The sequence below is a fragment of the Helobdella robusta genome (genome assembly GCF_000326865.2).
Source record: "Helobdella robusta unplaced genomic scaffold HELROscaffold_46, whole genome shotgun sequence".
Taxonomy (NCBI): Eukaryota; Metazoa; Annelida; class Clitellata; order Rhynchobdellida; family Glossiphoniidae; genus Helobdella; species Helobdella robusta.
In genome coordinates, this window is record NW_008705138.1 from 657,854 (window position 1) to 677,329 (window position 19,476).

The following is a 19,476-nucleotide window of genomic DNA, read 5'->3' on the forward strand; positions in this document are numbered from 1 at the left end:
CACTAACCACACACTAACCACACACACACACACACACACACACACACACACACACACACACACATATATATATATATATATATATATATATATATATCCAAGTTTATATATATATATATATCAGTCTAAGAGTTCTTAGCAATTAGAACAATAATAAGCGAATAGCAAAAATCAACCAACCTGAAAATAGAATCGAATAACGGGTGCACATGTGTTTATTTTTTTAACTGTAGGAGCCCATATAAATTATTTTATTTCATATATATAGTGGTTATATGAAATATTTAAATGAGCATTTGCCGCAAAAATAATGTTTGGAGATTGGGATATGAACAGCTGATTGGTTGCTTGCTTGCTTGAAAGGTTATTGTATAAAATATTCATAGACATTTTTTAATTACATTCTTATTGTTGAGACAGTGCTCCAGCCACTTATAACGATGACGATGACAATAACAATTTGACGATGACAGTAATGACTATGCTAGAAATGTTAATGACGAAAATGTTGACTGTAATGGCTGGAAAAAGATGCCAAAATGTTTAAGAATAGAAAGAAAAGACTTTTTTGTAATAAAATTGTTGGTAAATATTATTACACTTCGTTTTTAATTACGAGGCTCTGGCATGTTCTATACTGCTGCAGGCCATTTCTTTCTTATTTAAAATTTTGTGCCACGAAGGCAACACATCCTCGCCAAAATACCAATTCATACCAATGTGTTCAGTCAAAATAATTAGGTTTTGTTCGAATTATTATTTACTAACCTGGCCTGCCTCCAACAAACATCTTACAATCGAGATACACAATTGCCAACTCTTTCATTGAGTCGGTTCAGTTGTTTGGGTCTCGTCTGCTAAATTTCATGAAGTTGTCAATTAAAATTTTGAAATAAAGGACTTTTGAAAAGAGAATAAATATGATTAACATTGGCCACCAATAAAATCCGTTGATTTAAAATTTAAGAAACACAACTTAGTCAGTTTCAGACCTAATTAATTATTCATCAGCTTAAAATGGAATTGTCTTCAAATTAATTTTTTATTTTATATTATTCTCTCATGTTTCATTTCTCAAAATATCAACAAAACACACAGCGTTTGAGAAAACTCAATCACAATTCTTTCTTGTGATAGGCGGAGACGTCTGCATTTGAACTAGGTCGCTGCATCACAGTCAGTACCGGCTGCTTTACCATACCTTGATTTTTATTTATTGGTTAATATATATATTCGTTAAAAATTATAATTATTTTATATATTTATAAGGATTTTTTTTCCTAAAATTTTTCAGAAATTGAAAATTTTGAAATTTCATAAAGAAGATTTTCATTAAAAAAAACTAATTCTCAATAATGCTAATTATATTTGAAGTTTTTTGATTGTTTACGCGTTTTTAGTTTTACCATTTGCATGCAACATTTTAAGTGAAAAATGTTTTTTTTATAACCACACCAGCTCGTGTAACAATTGAAAAGTTATAATTGTTTCTGTATTTTGTTTAGCAAGAAAATCATACAAATTCACTCTTATAAGAGTTTAAATGTTTTAATTGCGGTTTTAATATTTTTTAGTATTCAAAGTATTGCAGCATTAAAATCTCTTCACAGTTATTAAAAAATGTCCCAATGAAGTAATGAATGAATTCGTATTCAGAGTGCATCTCCCGCGTTAATCTCTGAAACATGCTGCACAGCGCTGTACGGCACGAGTCTTATCAGGGTGATGGCAATAACGCATACATTCCACATACATTTCTTTCACTTTATCACCTCCTACTTACCTTACATCCATCCTGTGCACCAACAACAACACCATCTCGATCCATAATATGTTGTGACAAGCATTATTATCACTCTTAATATTGTAATAATTTATTATTTTATTTAACAGTTATTATTAATATTTTTAGAAGTAGCACTGTTTTTATTTTTACTATTATTTTCGTAGTAGTAGTGGTAGTGATGTTAGCAGCCGCTGTGTTACTGGTCAGTTTTAAAGTCCTTATATTATGGACAAACAAATTTGTTCAAATACCAGCTAATAAATCATAATTTCTGTTTATTTAATGATATTAATAAATATGCTAGTGTTCGTTTTGTGTGTGGGTTTGTATGCATATATTTGTGTGCATGCGTGGGTGCATGGGAGTTGTATAATGTATCGTGTTTACATTCGACTTAATTCATTTTTTCATCCTATGTGGCTGGCTTTCAAAAACAAAAACATGCAAAATTGTGTCAATAAAATGCGACTGCATTCATGGTCCATGCACAAGTGAGTGTTAACCAGTTGCTAAATATAAAATAATGAGTTCTCCAATAAAGTTGATAAATATTTTATGGAATTTAATTTTAACAATTCATTTTTTCATGTTCCTAAATGTGATGCCTATGCAATATATCGATTACACTATCATCACGTCAAAAATCTTCATCGCGGAACTTACTCGGAAACCGCATTGACTTCCGGTCAGCAGAGCTCAGCAACCAATATTGATTATTGGAATTTGTGCTTACATTTCGGACAATTGATTTTGATGTACGCTTTGATAGTTTTATTGGCCGAGCCTGTTGACACCTGTTAAATCACACGACGTCCAACCGAACAAGGCTGCTGAGATTTTGTGGCACTTCTGTTGCCTGCATTAATTAAATATTTTTTCCATTTTTTATGTTTTGTTAACTAAATTATATTTTTGTTTGTTGCGTTGTTTTCATCCTTTCTCGCTCTGTCTACCTACCAGCTCTGCGGCGGGCGCTGATGATGCTGTTGTTTAATGTTTTTTCATGTTGTTGTTGTTGATGATAATACAACTAACCACCTCTGTTCTGTGTTGTTTGTGTCAGTTTTTGTGGTTAATTCGACTTAATGATTTTAATAATAGTGTGGCTCTGTACTTTATAATTTCATGTATATTTTATGTTGTTTATGACCTGCAATTAGATTTACTGTGTACATGGTTGTGTACGTGTGTGTGTTGTGCATTTGTGTGGGTTGGTGCGTGCGTGTTTGTATGTATGTGTGTGTGTGTATAAATGTGTATGTTTATGTATGTGCGTGTGTGTACATGTTTCCATTGTCTGACTGTGTGGCCATCTATTTTTTCTAATTATGTATTCTTATTCTCTAGATCGTTTCTTAATGAATTTTTATTCCAAGTTAAAGTTTTCGATGTAGCAATTAACACCATTGAATACCTTACTACTGCAAAGTTTAGTGGCTCGAGTGCCACTGAATAAATGATATTGTGTTGTGGAACTCCGATTGGCCACAATGCCTCAGTGTTGAGTACCGGTGCTTCTGGTTGTTGCTGATTATGATCGGATAACGTCAGTGTAGGTGGTGATGTTGAATGAAATAAATTGTTATGCAATGTTATCTAACCTTAAGCATTATTTATTATATACTTATCGTTAGGCCGTTGTTTGTTGATTTATGAGGGTTTTCTCTGTTTAGTTGTTGCGAGATTATGATGCAAACAAAATGTGAATGTGCTGTGAACATGCCATTTGAGTTGTTGTTTTTTTCTCATTACCTTATTTCTCGTTTGTAAACCTAGTTTGATTAAAATTCAGTTTTAGTTGATGTGAGATTCAACATTCTTGCTGAACGCTCGTCTGTGTTGCAGCATTATTACGTTTCATTATAGCATTATTATAAGTCTAACGAACACAAATTCTATTTTTCATTTTGCCACTCCAAAATTAATTTTAATAATTTTAAATGTCATTACAATTTTTTTCTAGATACTTTTTAACTCAACTTAATTTTCTGTTTTCTGATCTTATTTATTCCAATGCTGTAAAAAGATACCTGTGATGAATTTAATTACGAGCGTGACGGGCTGGAGACAAATTGTGTCGAAAGCATAAACAACGTTACGTCTCTCCCTTCTCTTTCTCTCTTTTTCTTTTTTTTCTTTCTCTCTCCCTTTCTCTCTTTAATCACTCGTTTGATGTTTTTTCTTCGTTATCATTTTTTTTTCTTTTTTTACATTGTTTTTGGTTTATTCTGCCTCGCGAACCAATTTTATGTTAATTTAATTTTCCATCAAAGTGGTTGCCATCATTTGTTCTCACAATTCATCCACTCCATTCAACTTTTTTTTCCCATTATGTCATTATGTCTTTTCAGCACACATCACTCAACATCATCTGCCTTCATCTCACCACCATCCACCACAATCATTAAACATCATCCTCTCCAACCATCCACCACCATCCACCACAATCATTAAACATCATCCTCTCCAACCATCCACCATCATAATTCAAAACCATTCGCTCCCATCCACACCCATCATTCAACGTCCGTCACCATCAGTGGCGAGTATAGACAACATCGGTGGGGGCCAAAATGTTGAGTTTGATGGGGAAAAATGTTCACATTTATGCTGGTGTGCCGAAAACTTTGGTTGACAAAATTTTTTGCTTATTGCGCAAATTTATGTTCCTATTCAACTCAAAATAATGTCGTCGTGTGTGGAAACTGAATTTTATTGAGTTTTTAAAAAATACTTCCTCCTAAATCCGCCAGTGGTCGAAGTTGTTGTTGCGAGGAGCTAGAACAACTACAAAAACAAACTTGTATTCGTGAATAAATTTTCAAAAGCAATTTTTTTAAAGTGCTGAAGCCCCAAAGCTTTTCTTCAATGTTATCGTTTCCTTTAAAACTGTCAAAAACAGTAATTATTCAATGAAAAGTAAATTAATTTTGATTAGTTATTTAGACGTAATTTGGATAAACTTTAGTAAATATGATACGCTTGTTCAATAGCTTATCTCAAAATGCACCCATCCTGAAAATTTTTGGTGGCTAGGTTGCTCAGGTGCATTGGAGGGGGGGGTTTGACAAAAACAGAGTTTTTCATTGGTAAAACAGAGCATCAGACGACAAGGTGTTAAAGGACAAAAACATTAAAAAAAGAAGGGAAGAAAAGAGGATGGTAGTAAAGATTTTTATTTAAATTATTTAAATACTACCGATTTTTCACAGATTTTTCCTAAATTTCAATGGGTAAACGTTGCACGAATGTTCGTGATATGAATGTACCTACCCGTACAAAGGCAACCAACATTCAACAAATCAAGAAATTTGTGACGAATGACATTCGAAGCAGTTACTCATGATAAGTTACTGTGATAAATTTTTCTATTAATTTTAGAGACTTTAAAAAAATAAATGTAAAATTTCAAACGATGTTATTAATCTAAAAATTTATTTCTGATCAATTAAAAGGATCCTTGCTATAAAAATGATGTCCGTGAAGTGACTTCGCCACCTGTCGTTCATCTCAATTTCTTTTTTTTAATTTTTTTTAAACGAACATGTTACTTCATAGTTTTGTTTAAATAAAACACATTTGCGCTAAAAACAGCTACTGACACAATTTATAATTTGCTATACAAATCTCGCTGAATTCATCTATAAAAAAATTTTTTTATTTCTTCATCTTAGTTTATTTCATTGAGCCATGGACAAGGAAAATTATCATTCTCGTAATAATAATAACAATTAGTATTATTATTTTCATAATTATAATTTATTTTTATTTATTTTTGAATTACTCAATGATGAAAATTGTTACGCCAACATGAAGCCCATATTATCATAAAATTGTTATTGTTGTACCTGCCAGCATCGTCAAGTTATTCGTTTTAAACAGGTTCGCTGGTTTCTGATAGACGAACACAACCGCTTCAAGCACAGATTTGTTTAAACGTTTATCTGAATACCAGCAGTAATAGAACCACTGAATCATTCAACAATTCCAGATTGCAGATCACAGAGCAATCCCACAATCCAACAGCTTCAACGTCACAATACGTCCTGTTCTTCTACCCAGTTTTACAATTACATGCTACAGAGATATCAGATTACAACAAATAGTTAATAATGGAAGCATAGTATTATAGAATCAAGAGAGTAATAAATTAATTGAAATTGTATTCTTGTAATTTTATAATTATTATTATATAGCACATTTTGCAAAACAACATTTTGGCTATTGCAGCAGTTATAACAATAACATAGATAAAATTTTGTTGCCGTGCTTTTTAATAATCTTGCGTAATGTTGACGTCATCCGACGCGCATTTTTCCAAGTTCGAGTTCACGATGTTCCGTACACTTGCACTTGCACGTGCTGCAGTGCCACACTTTATGTGTTGTTCCATTTTGCACTGAATAAGTTTATGTTGTGTTGTTGTGTTCCAGCACAAAAACACAACACAACAACACAGACGTATTCATTGCAAAATCAACAATTATAGAAATGGCTTTGTTTAAACATTGTTTAGTCGTTTGTCGATGGATCAATTTTGTTTTTTCTCCGATAGTTAGTTTTTAATTTTTCGATAACACGTTCTTTTGTTCGATAGCTGTTTATCACGTGATGTTAGAATCTGACTCATTCTGATCTAGTGCTTGTCTTTATTGATACATAATCACTTTTTTCAGAAACTTAAACAAATTAATTTTTTGTTTTGTTTAGAAATGGGAGCAATCACTTTTTTAATTGTATTAATTTGCATTTTAACAAAAACAAGTCAATGTTAGATTTTTAACAATTTTTACATTTTATAATTTGTAATAAAAATTAAACACTTTTAATTTTTGTACTACTTTTAATAATCTTAGCGGTCTGTTTAACGTTCTAATGATGTGACGATTTGCAATTGTTGAACATTCAGATCTTTCACGTTTCGAATCATTTTATCTGTAATTATTTTCGTAGTAGTTTTACTGTGAGCCTTGTAACTGCGAATATCCTGTTTGAACCAGTGTCTATTATATTACATAAAAAGTGTATATTGAAGGTCTGTCTGTTTTGGTTTTCACTGAAATTGCAGTATATTTCTGTGTAGTGGGAGACGAAAAAGAGCAAAGCATGGCACATAACACGGTTAAAATATTTTCACATGTATCTACTTTCTTCGTAACTCCGTCAGAGCTTCCTTTCAACGCCACTTATGCATAAACCTAATTCTCTTAATTGTTAAATTCAGTGCATTTAACTCAACAAAGATTTTAAAAGATTTATAAATTCAACAAATTAAAAGGTACTCATCTATTAAATGAAATTATAACCGTAGAACAAGCCACTTTGGAGTTATTTATAACTGTGCATAAAATACATCCAACCAAACTTAACGCTTCATGATTGAATTATAACTTTTTAAATTAATTTGAAATTTTAATTTCTGCTGAAAAAACTTACAAAAACTGAAAAAATTGTAACCAAAAAAGTTTGCACGTGACAATATTTCCATGGAAAAAAGCAGAGAGAGTAAGATTGGAATGAGATGAGAGGGGAGTTTTTAATCCACCCCATCAACATCCCAGCTATTAGTTTCTACTTCATCACTTTTTCTATTTTGTCAATTTTTTATCATTCGTGTTATTATTTGCTAAAATTATTCTTTTTGTTAGTTGAAGTGGTAGTATTAGTAAAGGTGGGGGTAGTGTATATAGGGGGTAGTTGCAGGCATGGGTGGTGGTAGTGTGGGAAAAACGGTAGTGTTAGTGGTAGTGTCAGTGTTGGTTTTAGTGTGAAGGTCAGAGGTAGTGTAGTGATAGTGTTAGTGGTAGGTTATGGAGCCCCAAAAATATGTTTAGGGTTGAAGTTCAAGTTGTCAGAAAAGTTGGATAGCATTTTACCTAAAAAAATTTTCGGTTGTAAACTAACAATGTTCTAATGTTATATTGTAATATAAATCCCATGTAGTAGTAGAAGTAGTTGTAGTATTAGTAGCAGAAGTAGTAGTAGTAGTAGTTGTTGTTGTTGTAGTAGTAGTAGTAGTAGCAGTTATTGTTGTTTTAGTAGTGTTAGTAGTAATAATAGTAGTAGTAGTGGTGGTGGTGGTAGTAGTGGTAGTAGTAGTGGTTGTGGTAGTAGTAGTAGCTGTTTTAGTACGAGTATAAGCAGTGGTATTTTAAAACTAGCATTTAAACAAACTTTTTTCAAACCAAATTATTTAACATTGTAAAGGTTGAAATTATTTTTGCGAATAATATTTTTTGAAATAAAATTATTAAGTGAAATGAATAGAAATTTATTAATGAAACATGAATGGGATATCTTTAAGTTTTGAATTTGAAATATGCAAATCAGTCGAGATCGCCGAGTCACTCCAACAACATTTTGCCACAAAAACCTTTGTCCCACTTTTAAAATTCTTCTGATTCATTGTTATATTTTGTTGCAATTTAATCTGCCCTGTGCTTTTGAGTAGCAATCATTTGTCCCTCGTCAATGTTGTTCCTGAAGTTAGGTTCGTTCCATCATCTTTTATGTCTCAAACATCAGTTTTTATTGGGCTGGCAGTGTTTCGCTAATGCTCTGTTATTACTACAGTTACAAAACCTTTTGCCTCGTTTATATTTGGTTTAAAAATTATTTTACTCGTCCTATATATTTAATATGATATTTTAACATAACGGTTAAAGGATATAACTACCTTATTATTACGTGATGCATACGCAACCAATCAAATTCATCCTCGCTTCGATGACGTCACAAACAAACAGGAACGAAATGCTACGTGACTGAGAGTCTTCAACCAGCCTTAATATATCAGTGACGTAATGTCCAAATTTCAAATCTGGTAAGCCGTTGAGTTTGCGAAAGATGCTTCAATTCAGCTGGTTTTTTATACAATTTTGTCAGCAAAGTTTCATTGAAACAACGTTATAACGTTATGATTGGCAGTCCAAATTGTTAAATTGAATAGATGTTGAGCTGATTTGCTTATCATGCAGCATTTTGAAGTATTGTATTTTAATTTTAAAGTTCATTATTAATACAAAACATATATTCTTGCTTACAAACATGCACGTGATTACATACAAATACATCTGTATACATACAACCACACATTTGTGTGCATATGACAGTTTATTACATACATTGCATATAGTGCATAGAATATTATCAATTCAAGATGTTACAAATATTTTCAAAGTTTCAAAATCACATAATTTCAGTCGTGTGAAAATTAAGATGCAAACAACTCTAATGATATTTTTCCTTTAAGAAATTAAAAAACTTTAAAAAGATGATGTAGGTTAACGAAACACCCAACAATGCAATTTATTCTGTTTAATGGTTAATCTCATTGAAGTTTTATTAAGTCCAATTGGTTGAGAAGAGGTTGAAAAATACATGAAATATTTTTCCTTTAAGAAATTAAAAAACTTTAAAAAGATGATGTAGGTTAACGAAACACCCAACAATGCAATTTATTCTGTTTAATGGTTAATCTCATTGAAGTTTTATTAAGTCCAATTGGTTGAGAAGAGGTTGAAAAATACATGAAATAATTAGGGATGCACCGGATTCAGGTTTTTCAAATCCGGCCGGGGCCGGACTTGGCCGGATTTGAAATTCAAAAACCGGCCGGGGCCGGAGCCGGGGCCGGATTTTAGTTACCATTTTACATACGTTAGAAAAAATACTCACATTTATGGTTATCTACATGTTGAACATCAAAAAATAACACCAAGCAAATAGTTATTTAATTCAAATATATGAATAAGTTGTGTGATTCGCCAAATTCTTTACACAAAGATCAGCTTATAATTTATGCATATTTGCATAACCTAAGTTAAAGCACAAAGAAAATTGTCCAGCTCACCGCACAATTAGTGATGTTGTAATTATGTGTCATGTATACCTAACCTTTAACATACCACGTTCTTAAATTATGTGCTTATGTATCTCTCTCTCTCTCTCTCTCTCTCTCTCTCTCTCTCTCTAAATATATATATAGATATAGATATATATCTTTATTTATATATATATATATATATTTAGGAACGAGGTTTTCATTAATACATATTTTGTTAAATTTATTTGCCCATTTTGCATTTATCCATTTTTTTATTATGGACTCAACACAGCGTAGTTTTTGACATTCATATTTATTGTGAAATTGTGACATATTAGAAGCTGACAACGTTGTTTCGGCTAGGTAGCCATCATCAGAGCCTAAAACCAATGAAATATAACAACTACTCCAATAAAATAGTCGATGATACAATCAAGAAATATTTACATAAAATCAATAATATAACCAATACAACTCATCCAACAATAGCAACTAAAACAAAGATACCGTTATATTACATGAACCAAATGCACGACAACTACAAAGTGGATGAGACCCAACTTAAACGAATCGTTAAATCCAACATCTCCGTCTGCGACAATAACAATCAATTAAAACTCATCATATATTACAATACTAGTCGTACATCAAACTTCGTTATAAGGAATAGTCACAATCAACCAACACCTACGCTAGAGAGGACAAATGTTGTGTACCGTTTTATGTGCCCTATGCCACACAGTGTTGTGGAGAGTTATATCGGTCACACACGTACTACTCTCTCTCGTAGACTTACAATGCATATACAGGACGGTGCAATAAAGAACCATATGGTTAGTGAACACCATATGCCTCTCGCCAGGACCATTTTGGTTTCGAATACTACGATACTTGACACTGAAATGCATCCTGGTCGACTTAAAATCCGTGAGGCCCTGTATATCAACAAACATAAACCCACTTTAAACAAGCAATCAAGCAGTTTCGACCACATCCTACAACTATTTTCTCAATACCGGGATCAGGCTCTACTGTGTAACGTTGTACGTGAGCAACCGTACTTGCCTGTATCACCACGATATGAATATCATTCGCAGGCAGACAGCTTTCTACCGGTCAATACACAATTTATAAGTGTACGTCGGAAATCTACTACACTTACATCTTTAACTACTCTATTACAGTCTTAATTAAATTCAATTCCCATTACATAATTCATAGTACATTTATCGTATTTCATTTTATTTACTAACTTATTTATTTTAGTTTATTTTATTCCTACATACATTTTATAACCACATAATCTTAGTTATGCATTTAATTTGTGTAGAATATACTTAGCGTTCCATAATATTTTATACTAGTGATTACACCACATTCATCACACACGTATTGTTTATTTCCTATTCTTCCAACCATCCAGTTTATTTTTATTTATTTTACCTTTTATTAATTAGTAACTTTTATTTAATTTCATGTTTTAGTATTAAATTTATCTTTTAGGTTACATCCTTCGCAAGGTACCATTTTAACTTCACTTTCAATTCCAATTTTATTTTTAATACCTTATCTGTCATGTCCGCCAAATAATTTACATAATTCGTTTAATTCTCATTTATTTTAATTAAATTTCTTATATTTCATTGGTTTTAGGCTCTGATGATGGCTACCTAGCCGAAACAACGTTGTCAGCTTCTAATATGTCACAATTTCACAATAAATATGAATGTCAAAAACTACGCTGTGTTGAGTCCATAATAAAAAAGTTGATAAATGCAAAATGGGCAAATAAATTTAACAATATATATATATATATATATTATGTAACTATATGATCCGTCATGTGCAATTATCAATATAAAGTATGTACACGTGCACAAGTTCTTTTACACAAAGATCAGCCTATAATTTATGCATAACCCATGTTATAGCATAAAGAAAATTGTCCAGATCACCTCACAATTAGTGATGTTGTTATTATGTGTCATGTATGCCTTTAGCTTAGCTTTAGCCATTAACTTATTGACATAAAATTAATTGAATTCAATAAAAATTTTTTTTCTATTTCTAACATTTTTAAAAGTTGATAGACGCTTAAATCCGGCCCTAAATTCGGCCGGGGCCGGATTCGACCGGATTTGAAAAAAAAGCCGGATTTTGGCCGGAGCCGGGGCCGAACTTCGGTGCATCCCTAGAAATAATACAATGATTTGGCAAAATTAAATTCGTGGTAAGAAAAATTAAAATGCCAAGTAGCAAATGTATGTATGATTGCATGGTACAAACGATGTGTTAATCCACAGGACTTCACATTTAAATGCAAATGAACGGGAAAATGAACATACATACATACGTACGTACGTACGTACGTATGTATGTATGTATGTACGTATGTATGTATGTATGTTAGGGTGGTTCACATTTGAATGGGGAAAAAAATTTTTTGTCTGATTTGAGTGCACACCCTCTGAAAAGTTTCCATTGGGTCCTAAAAACTTACAAACCAAAAATAAGACAAATCAAATTAAATTTAGAGGTTGCTCATGCATCTCAAAATTATATAAAAATGTGATAATTCATTATTTCGAAACCAAATACAAATATAACTGGAAAAGTATCAAAAGTTGGTTACTTAATTTAAAACATAGATATTAGATATTTTAAAATGCATTATTATTATTAAATATTCTATAGTCACCATATTTGTTGTCAGCAAAAAGTAAAATAGGATAAATATCTGCATAATTTAACTGTGTCGATTTACTAGTAATTTGAGGTGATTTTGAAATACCGGTACTGTACATATTTAACTACGTATAAAATGGCTTCTAATTCAAACTGTGGTGCTCTTACAACACGCAGCATGACTAACATATGGCTGATTGGACAGTTACAAAGTGAACTTCCATTAAATGTATTATTGCCTACAACAGGTGATGTCCTGAGAATGTTTTTTTATTATCATCAAGTAGAAAAGAAAACTGTGCCTGAAAGTGCAAAACTGTCGTCAGATAAGGTCATGGACATGTGGAACAAGGCTAGAATACCAACAACCTACCTTACTCATGTTGTAGAAAAAGTAAAGTCGGTAGTTGATGACTACAAGCTAATAAAAAAGAACAAAAACAGACAAAGTGAAGCACAACGAGCACGAGAGAAGGAATTTGAAGAAAAGGAGCACATGCTGTTTGATATTGCTCACCAACACGCCATGCAGCTCATCCGAATTCAGGAAGATATAGAATTTCTTGAAGACCAGAGGGGCAGTCGACGAATGCAAATGAGTGGCATTGATAAAGACCTGACCAAGAAAGAAGAGCGCACAGAACAACGTAAATGCAAAGAAGAAGAGAGAAAAGAGCGAGAGCAGGAGCGGATGACAGAAAGTACCTCACTACATTTATCTAGTTCTGATGACAGTGATAGTGAACAGCAGGACACAGAGGACAACTATGAAATTAAAATTCCAGTGTACTACAAAAAGCAGATCAGTGAAGTAGAAGACAGTCTGTCAAGCAGTGCCAGCAAAAAAACACTAACTGTGCAGGATATGTTGTCGTCGCCAGATGTTGCTTCAGCACTGGATAGAATAAACCTGTCAGATAGAAAGTTCACAGTATTAGCAGCAGCCATTGCACAAGCTAGTGGGCAAGACATCAGGGATACATCTCTGTCACGTTCCACAATTCATCGTAAACGACAGCAACATCGTTCAACCATTGACAGCAGTATTCGTCAACAATTTCAGGATCGTGACAGAAATCCCCTTCTGGTTCACTGGGATGGGAAGATCATGAATGATGATCCACACTCCAGAACTGATAGACTGGCTGTTGTTGTGACTGGCTGTAATGTGGAGAAAATCTTAGGAATTGTTAAAATTGTATCAAGCACGGGACAAGCACAGGCCAATGCAACTTTTCAGTTGCTCAAATTATGGGACGTTAGTGAAGACATTATAGGCATGTGTTTTGATACTACTGCTGCCAATACTGGGACGTCAAGTGGAGCATGTGTTTTGCTGGAGAAACTGCTCCATAGAAATCTCTTGCACTTGTATGTATGTACCCTAACCCATATGTATGTATGTATGTATGTATGTATGTATGTATGTATGTATGTATTTATGTATGTATGTATGTATGTATGTATGTATGCATGTATGTTAAAACCAAATCATTGACGAATGACACCAAAAGCCAAGCGTCTGACTAAATTTGATTTTATTTGCTATAACGTCACTCAACCCCGTCGGCATTCAACTCCACATTTTCCAACACACAGACGCGCAAAAACCGCTGCAGGATGCACGAGATATTATTCATAGCAAAAAAATATTCCCTACTATCGCCTGACCTAATACTGATATTTTTACAAATTCGATTGAAAAACCCGGAGGTGTTACGGTCCATGGGGCCGAGGACCTCGATACAAATCGGTAAAAACTCCATCGAGGGGAGAGCTCCGTCGTACTTTTTGATCTTCTTGTCAGATGCTCTGGTTGCAGCCAAACCGCTTTCTTTGCTAGTAAGCTGCACGTAGCGCTCAGCAAAGGTGCCCGGAACGGTAACGTCCCACGCCGAGCACCTGCCGGCTCTCCAAGGGATCAAGGTACACCCGTCAGGGCTTTTACCGTCGTGCGCCGCAATGCCCGACGGTTCCTTTAAAACCGGAATTGAGGCCTTGGAGAAAAGTCGGCACACAAAATCGTTTATGGCTGAATGTTGCTGCTGGCGACCTCCGCCCAAACGACAAACAAGACCATGATGGCCGAGTTCATCCGCCTCCGCGCCGCACCTGCATGTATATCGACTCTGAACGGCCAACCCCAGACGGAAGCCAATGGCCGTCCTGACCGTTTCGTCGTCCAATCTGGTACCCACCGACGTATTGGGCAAAGATCTCAGCCAGCCACAACTCGCCTCGCTGGATACTGCCAGCAAGCGAGCTGAGGTCGCCGAGTCAGGGCTTGAGGAAAGCAACTCTTTGAATGTGCGTTTATATGCTTCCTCCAAAATGTTGCCCTGGGAAAGGTCTGTTGGTTGGATTGGAGTCGGTGGAGTACAGTGTAGGCTACTAAATTGCCGAAGAAGGGCAGATTGTAGGTCAAGCGTGGCAGATGCAGAAGATTTATAAACAATTGGTGCAAGCTGAACCACGCTTAGTAACCCCAGTCCCCCAAATCGTACCGGCAACTGATCCTGAGACCAACCCTTGTTGGTAATATCGACGTTACAAATTGCTGAGAGGGCCACCCGCAAAGCACCCTCAAATTCGCCCAAAATGGCCGCATTAACAAAGTTGGATGTGCGCAAAAAATACATCAATTTCGGCAAACTGAGGGCGCCGCGGATGATTGTCAGCGCGTCGTGGACCGGGAGAAGAGAGACACGTTCGAGGGCAAATCTTAGCTCAAAAAGTTTTTTATTAAAAAACCTGTCCTGATGATCGCCGGCCATCATTGGAGTGCCTAAAAAATTTAATGATGAATGGGGCACTGTGGGGACATTAGCCAGCACGTGTGGCATTTGAAACGTGTCATTTACAAGTAGTTCACACTTGTTTGTGTTTAATTCAAGACCAATGATGGAAGCGCCGACCCTCAGCGACAGGAAGTCGTCCTTGCTGTACGCCCTCGCACGATTTAACCACCCAGGCGTCGTAACCAAGAGAAGAGACTCGGCCATATGCGGAATGACAAAAATTATAAATTTGAGGACAGTGCTGCTTAACTGCCTCTAACATTGAGTCTCTTCTCAGGGTGTTGAAAGCGTTCTTGAAATCAATCTTCAAGAATCCCCACCGTTTTGGAAGTGCTGAAATCAGTTCACGTACGGCGTGGACGGCCGCCTCAGCACCACCTTTCACAACGACGCCCAATTTTATAGGATAGAGTTTGGCTTTGACCTGTTCCAACACTAGCGCCAGAGCGCACTTACTGGCCAGCTTCCTCCATTCCCCACCGCGATGGGTCTGATCCCTCCATCTTTTTTGTTTAAAGCCACCAGACGGCCCCCAAAAAAGAAACGGCTAACCGCGGGAGGGCAGACCCCAGATAACAACAAATTTACAAACCGGGTGAGGTTATTTAACAATTCATCGGTGGGCGTCGGACCGGAAAGTAAATCCTTTATGTGCTGAGGCCTCAAGCCATCAAGGCCTCCCGATGAACCATTATTAAACGACTTTAAAGCCGTCAACACCTGGGCTGGTGAAACGCGACCATTGGACGGCTCCTGCGCGGGGAAAGCTCGCCTGTTCAATGGAGCACTGGGATGAATAGCTTTGAGTTTAGCGAGTGTCTCAGGCGAGCTCTCCGCCAGGCCTGCGGGCGAATAAGCAAGTCTGACGGCCGCCGAGAGACTGCCCTGTTCAATCCGACTGGTTACTGCACTAATCCAACTGTTTGGATTGTGCTTACGCGGTTTGGTGTTGTGGTCAGTGTTGAAGCTTGCCACAATAATCTCGACCTCGGTCTAACTGAATTCGGCCAACCGTTTAATAACGTAATTGGCTTGATTAGTCCTGCGACCGCCCCTGGTGGGCTTGAACAAAACAAATGTGAAAAAACATTGGAGCCTGCACCAATGGGCCGCGTCGCAGGGATCATCGCAAACGGCCGTCAATAAAGCCGACAATGCTTTAGATAACTTGTTTCTGCACGGTTTGGGAACGTGATCATACAGATGGGCAGTCCTCAAAACGACCGTCAGCCTGTCAAAAACATGAAAAAAATCCACTTGGGAGGGACTCTCCGAGACTGACGCCGGAGAACCGCGTGTAACAACATGAGGATTGATGACAGGTGCAGCGGTAAGAGGCGGTCGCGCGGAAGCGGATGAACCCGCCGGAGGCTGGTCGGCTGCCTTGAACGAACCAGGGCATTCCTGGCCCTTCACTTTGCCTCCATGTCGATATAGTTTACCGTCCGGTTTTATTTTATAATGATTTAAACAAACCGTGCATTGGTATAGGACCGGTGCCATTAAGTCAACGAAATAAAATCAAAAGCGTGTAGATAAAACCGTGTGAACAGTGATAAAATAAAATTGTGGTGAAAATAAAAAAGGTTAATTTAAATAAATTTAAAAATTAAAAGAAAAACTAGGAATGAAACAGAGAAAACAAAAATAAATATTAATGAGCATTGTACGGTGCAGCTGGGTAAAAGCCCACAGCTGTTGTTAAAGTATGGTAAAGCTAAAATTAAAAATTTGAGACCACAAAAGGTAAAAAACCAACCGAACGGCGGGACACTAATCCGAAAAAGGGCAAAAAACGACAACCTATAAAAACCACACCAGAAAAACCGAAATTATTGCAACAAAAACCTTAAAAACCAGAAATATTACTAAAAATTAGCGAAATACTAAAAATGTGGAAGCCGACACGAGCTGAGCGAAATGTATGTATGTATGTATGTATGTATGTATGTATGTATGTATGTATGTATGTATGTATGTATGTATGTGAGCTTGCCCATTTTCCGTCCGCCGGTTCTTTTTTGGAGGCCGGCTAATAGCTTTAAATAAGAAAGACGGAGGGATCAGACCGATTGCGGTCGGGAACGTTTGGAGGAGGTTGGCCGGCAAATGTGCCTTGGCCCTGGTCGTGGTCGAACTCAAGACCAAGTTCTACCCGACTCAGTTGGGTGTCGGGATTAAGGGTGGCGCTGAGGCCGCTGTTCATGCGGTTCGAAGATTGGTCACCGACCTCCCCGATCAATGGGGGTTTCTGAAACTGGACTTTAAAAATGCCTTCAATGCCTTGAGAAGAGACTCGATGTTGGAGGCTGTCAAACTTTTTTGCCCCAATATCTATAATTTTTGCCATTCTGCCTATGGCGGAGTCTCTTCCCTTGGCTACCACTCTTGGGTTGTAGAATCGTCCGAGGGGGTACAGCAGGGTGATCCCCTTGGTCCTTTGTTGTTCGCACTAACTCTTCATCCACTCTTAGAGAAAGCTTCGTCCACTTTCGTTTGCGCTTATCTGGATGATATCAGCATAGCTTCGGACAGTTCAACTCTGGCCGATAGCTACGAATATTTGAAGCATAACTCCGCTGCAATTGGCTTAGAGTTAAACATTAAAAAATGCGAACTTCACTGCCAAAGTTTATTTCAGGTGCCACATGCGCTGGCTGAAATACCCAGAGTTGGTGCATCAGAACTGAGTTTTTTAGGCACACCCTTGGTCGAGGGCGATTATCAAATAAAGTGTTTTGACCAAAAGCTCTCTGAGCTTAAATTCGCCCTGGTTCGTGTTTCCTGTCTTTCGGCCCATGATGCCTTGACTATTATCCGCAATGCCCTCAGTTTGCCCAAATTGATGTACTTCCTGCGTACATCTAAACACATTGACCCTTCTAAATTGGGCGAATTTGACGGAGCCCTGCGCACCGCCCTGCCGTCGATTTGCAATGTTCAGGTGACTGACAGTGGTTGGTCCCAGGCTCAGCTGCCGGTGCGATTTGGTGGGCTGGGGTTGCTTAGCGTGGTTCAGCTGGCTCCCGTTGTTTATAATTCTTCTGCCGCTGCCACTTTCGACCTGCAGTCTTCCCTGCTCCACCGGTTTTTTCGTTGCCGCGATATTCTTCCCCCAGTGTCCGCCCCGGGGGACCGTACGCACGTCCAAATTTTGAACGAAGAATATAAAAAAATGTTTCAAAATTTGTTGTCTTCATGCGGCGACGACTTTTCCACCGCTCGTTTGTTGGCCATGTCTAGCGTTGCCAGCTGTGGGTGGTTGAGATGTGGCCTAACACCTCTGTGGGCACCAGGCTTGACGACGAGTCTGTGAGATTTGCCATTGGCTTCAGACTTGGCCTGGTCATTCAGAATAAATACACGTGCCGATGTGGCGCTGGGGCGGACGAGTTTGGGCACCACGGTTTGGTTTGTCGCCTGGGTGGGGGCCGTCAACTACGTCACTCAGCGCTAAACGATTACATTTGTCGGCTCTTCTCCAAGGCTTCAATCCCGGTTCTCAAGGAACCATCCGGCATTTCTGCGCATGATGGTAGGCGCCCGGACGGATGCACGCTAATACCTTGGAGAGCCGGCAGATGTTTGGCGTGGGATGTTACGGTCCCTGGCACCCTCGCCGAACGATACGTAAACCTGACAAGTAAAGAATGCGGTTTGGCCGAGGCCAGGGCAGCGGACGAGAAAATGAAAAAATATGGGAACGCCCTCCCCTCGATGGAATTCTTGCCAATATTCATCGAGGTTCTTGGCCCGATGGACCCCAAACACCCTTAAATTTCTTAAGGAAATATGCAAAATGATTAGCGTCAGATCAGGCGACAGCAGGGAACTGTTTTTCGCAACTAACCACATTTCGTGCTTGTTGCAGCGGTTCCTGCGTGTCTGTGTGCTTGAAAATATCCAACTGAATGCCGACATGTGCAATTAACGACAAATCAAAGTGTTAATCCATTTGTTACTTGATGTTTGACGGTTCAGTGTCACTCATGATGTTTTGGTTTTAACATGTATGTATGTATGTATGTATCTATGAAAAAATGGCGTCGAGACCGGTAAAAATAAACGAGCTCCTTTATTTTATTAATAATAATTTAAGTTTAATAGAGGAAGAATCATTTATTAATAATACTAGTGAATTTTATACTAGTGACAATATCGTTTTAGCAATTAAAACATTAAAATGTGAAATAGACTCACTAAAACTGGATAAAATGGAAAAATTCCCTCGCGCGGGAATGCAAAACGTGAAAAACTTCTGGAATGCTTGACTTTATTCAGGTATATTAAAAATAACAATTTGTTGGATAAAATAGCATTATTTTGCAGTTCTGATATAAATAAAATACCAAACACGGAAAACTGGCTGAAAATAAATTTCG

The 19,476-nt window shown here is 36.9% G+C and overlaps 4 protein-coding genes across 4 annotated transcripts; 2 read left to right on the forward strand and 2 right to left on the reverse strand.

Moving 5' to 3' along the window:
- Positions 1-1,115: 1,115 nt before the first annotated feature.
- HELRODRAFT_178165 (hypothetical protein) lies at positions 1,116-6,179 on the reverse strand (the record flags this gene model as incomplete). Its single annotated transcript, XM_009026299.1, has 5 exons — positions 1,116-1,201; positions 2,581-2,642; positions 3,201-3,313; positions 5,739-5,840; positions 6,084-6,179. The coding sequence occupies 5 exons, from the start codon at positions 6,177-6,179 to the stop codon at positions 1,116-1,118; spliced, it is 459 nt and encodes a 152-aa protein (XP_009024547.1).
- Positions 6,180-12,474: 6,295 nt separating this feature from the next.
- Positions 12,475-13,359, forward strand: HELRODRAFT_124064 (hypothetical protein; the record flags this gene model as incomplete). Its single annotated transcript, XM_009026300.1, has 1 exon — positions 12,475-13,359. A coding segment is annotated over one exon (885 nt), but the record flags the coding sequence as incomplete, so codon positions are not given.
- A 490-nt stretch (positions 13,360-13,849) lies between these two features.
- On the reverse strand, positions 13,850-16,597 carry HELRODRAFT_178167 (hypothetical protein; the record flags this gene model as incomplete). Its single annotated transcript, XM_009026301.1, has 3 exons — positions 13,850-14,272; positions 15,647-16,013; positions 16,107-16,597. 3 exons carry the CDS (start codon positions 16,595-16,597, stop codon positions 13,850-13,852), a joined length of 1,281 nt encoding a protein of 426 aa, XP_009024549.1.
- A 389-nt stretch (positions 16,598-16,986) lies between these two features.
- Positions 16,987-18,871, forward strand: HELRODRAFT_178168 (hypothetical protein; the record flags this gene model as incomplete). The annotated part of the gene is made up of 3 exons (XM_009026302.1): positions 16,987-17,016; positions 17,844-18,038; positions 18,602-18,871. The coding sequence occupies 3 exons, from the start codon at positions 16,987-16,989 to the stop codon at positions 18,869-18,871; spliced, it is 495 nt and encodes a 164-aa protein (XP_009024550.1).
- Positions 18,872-19,476: the final 605 nt, after the last annotated feature.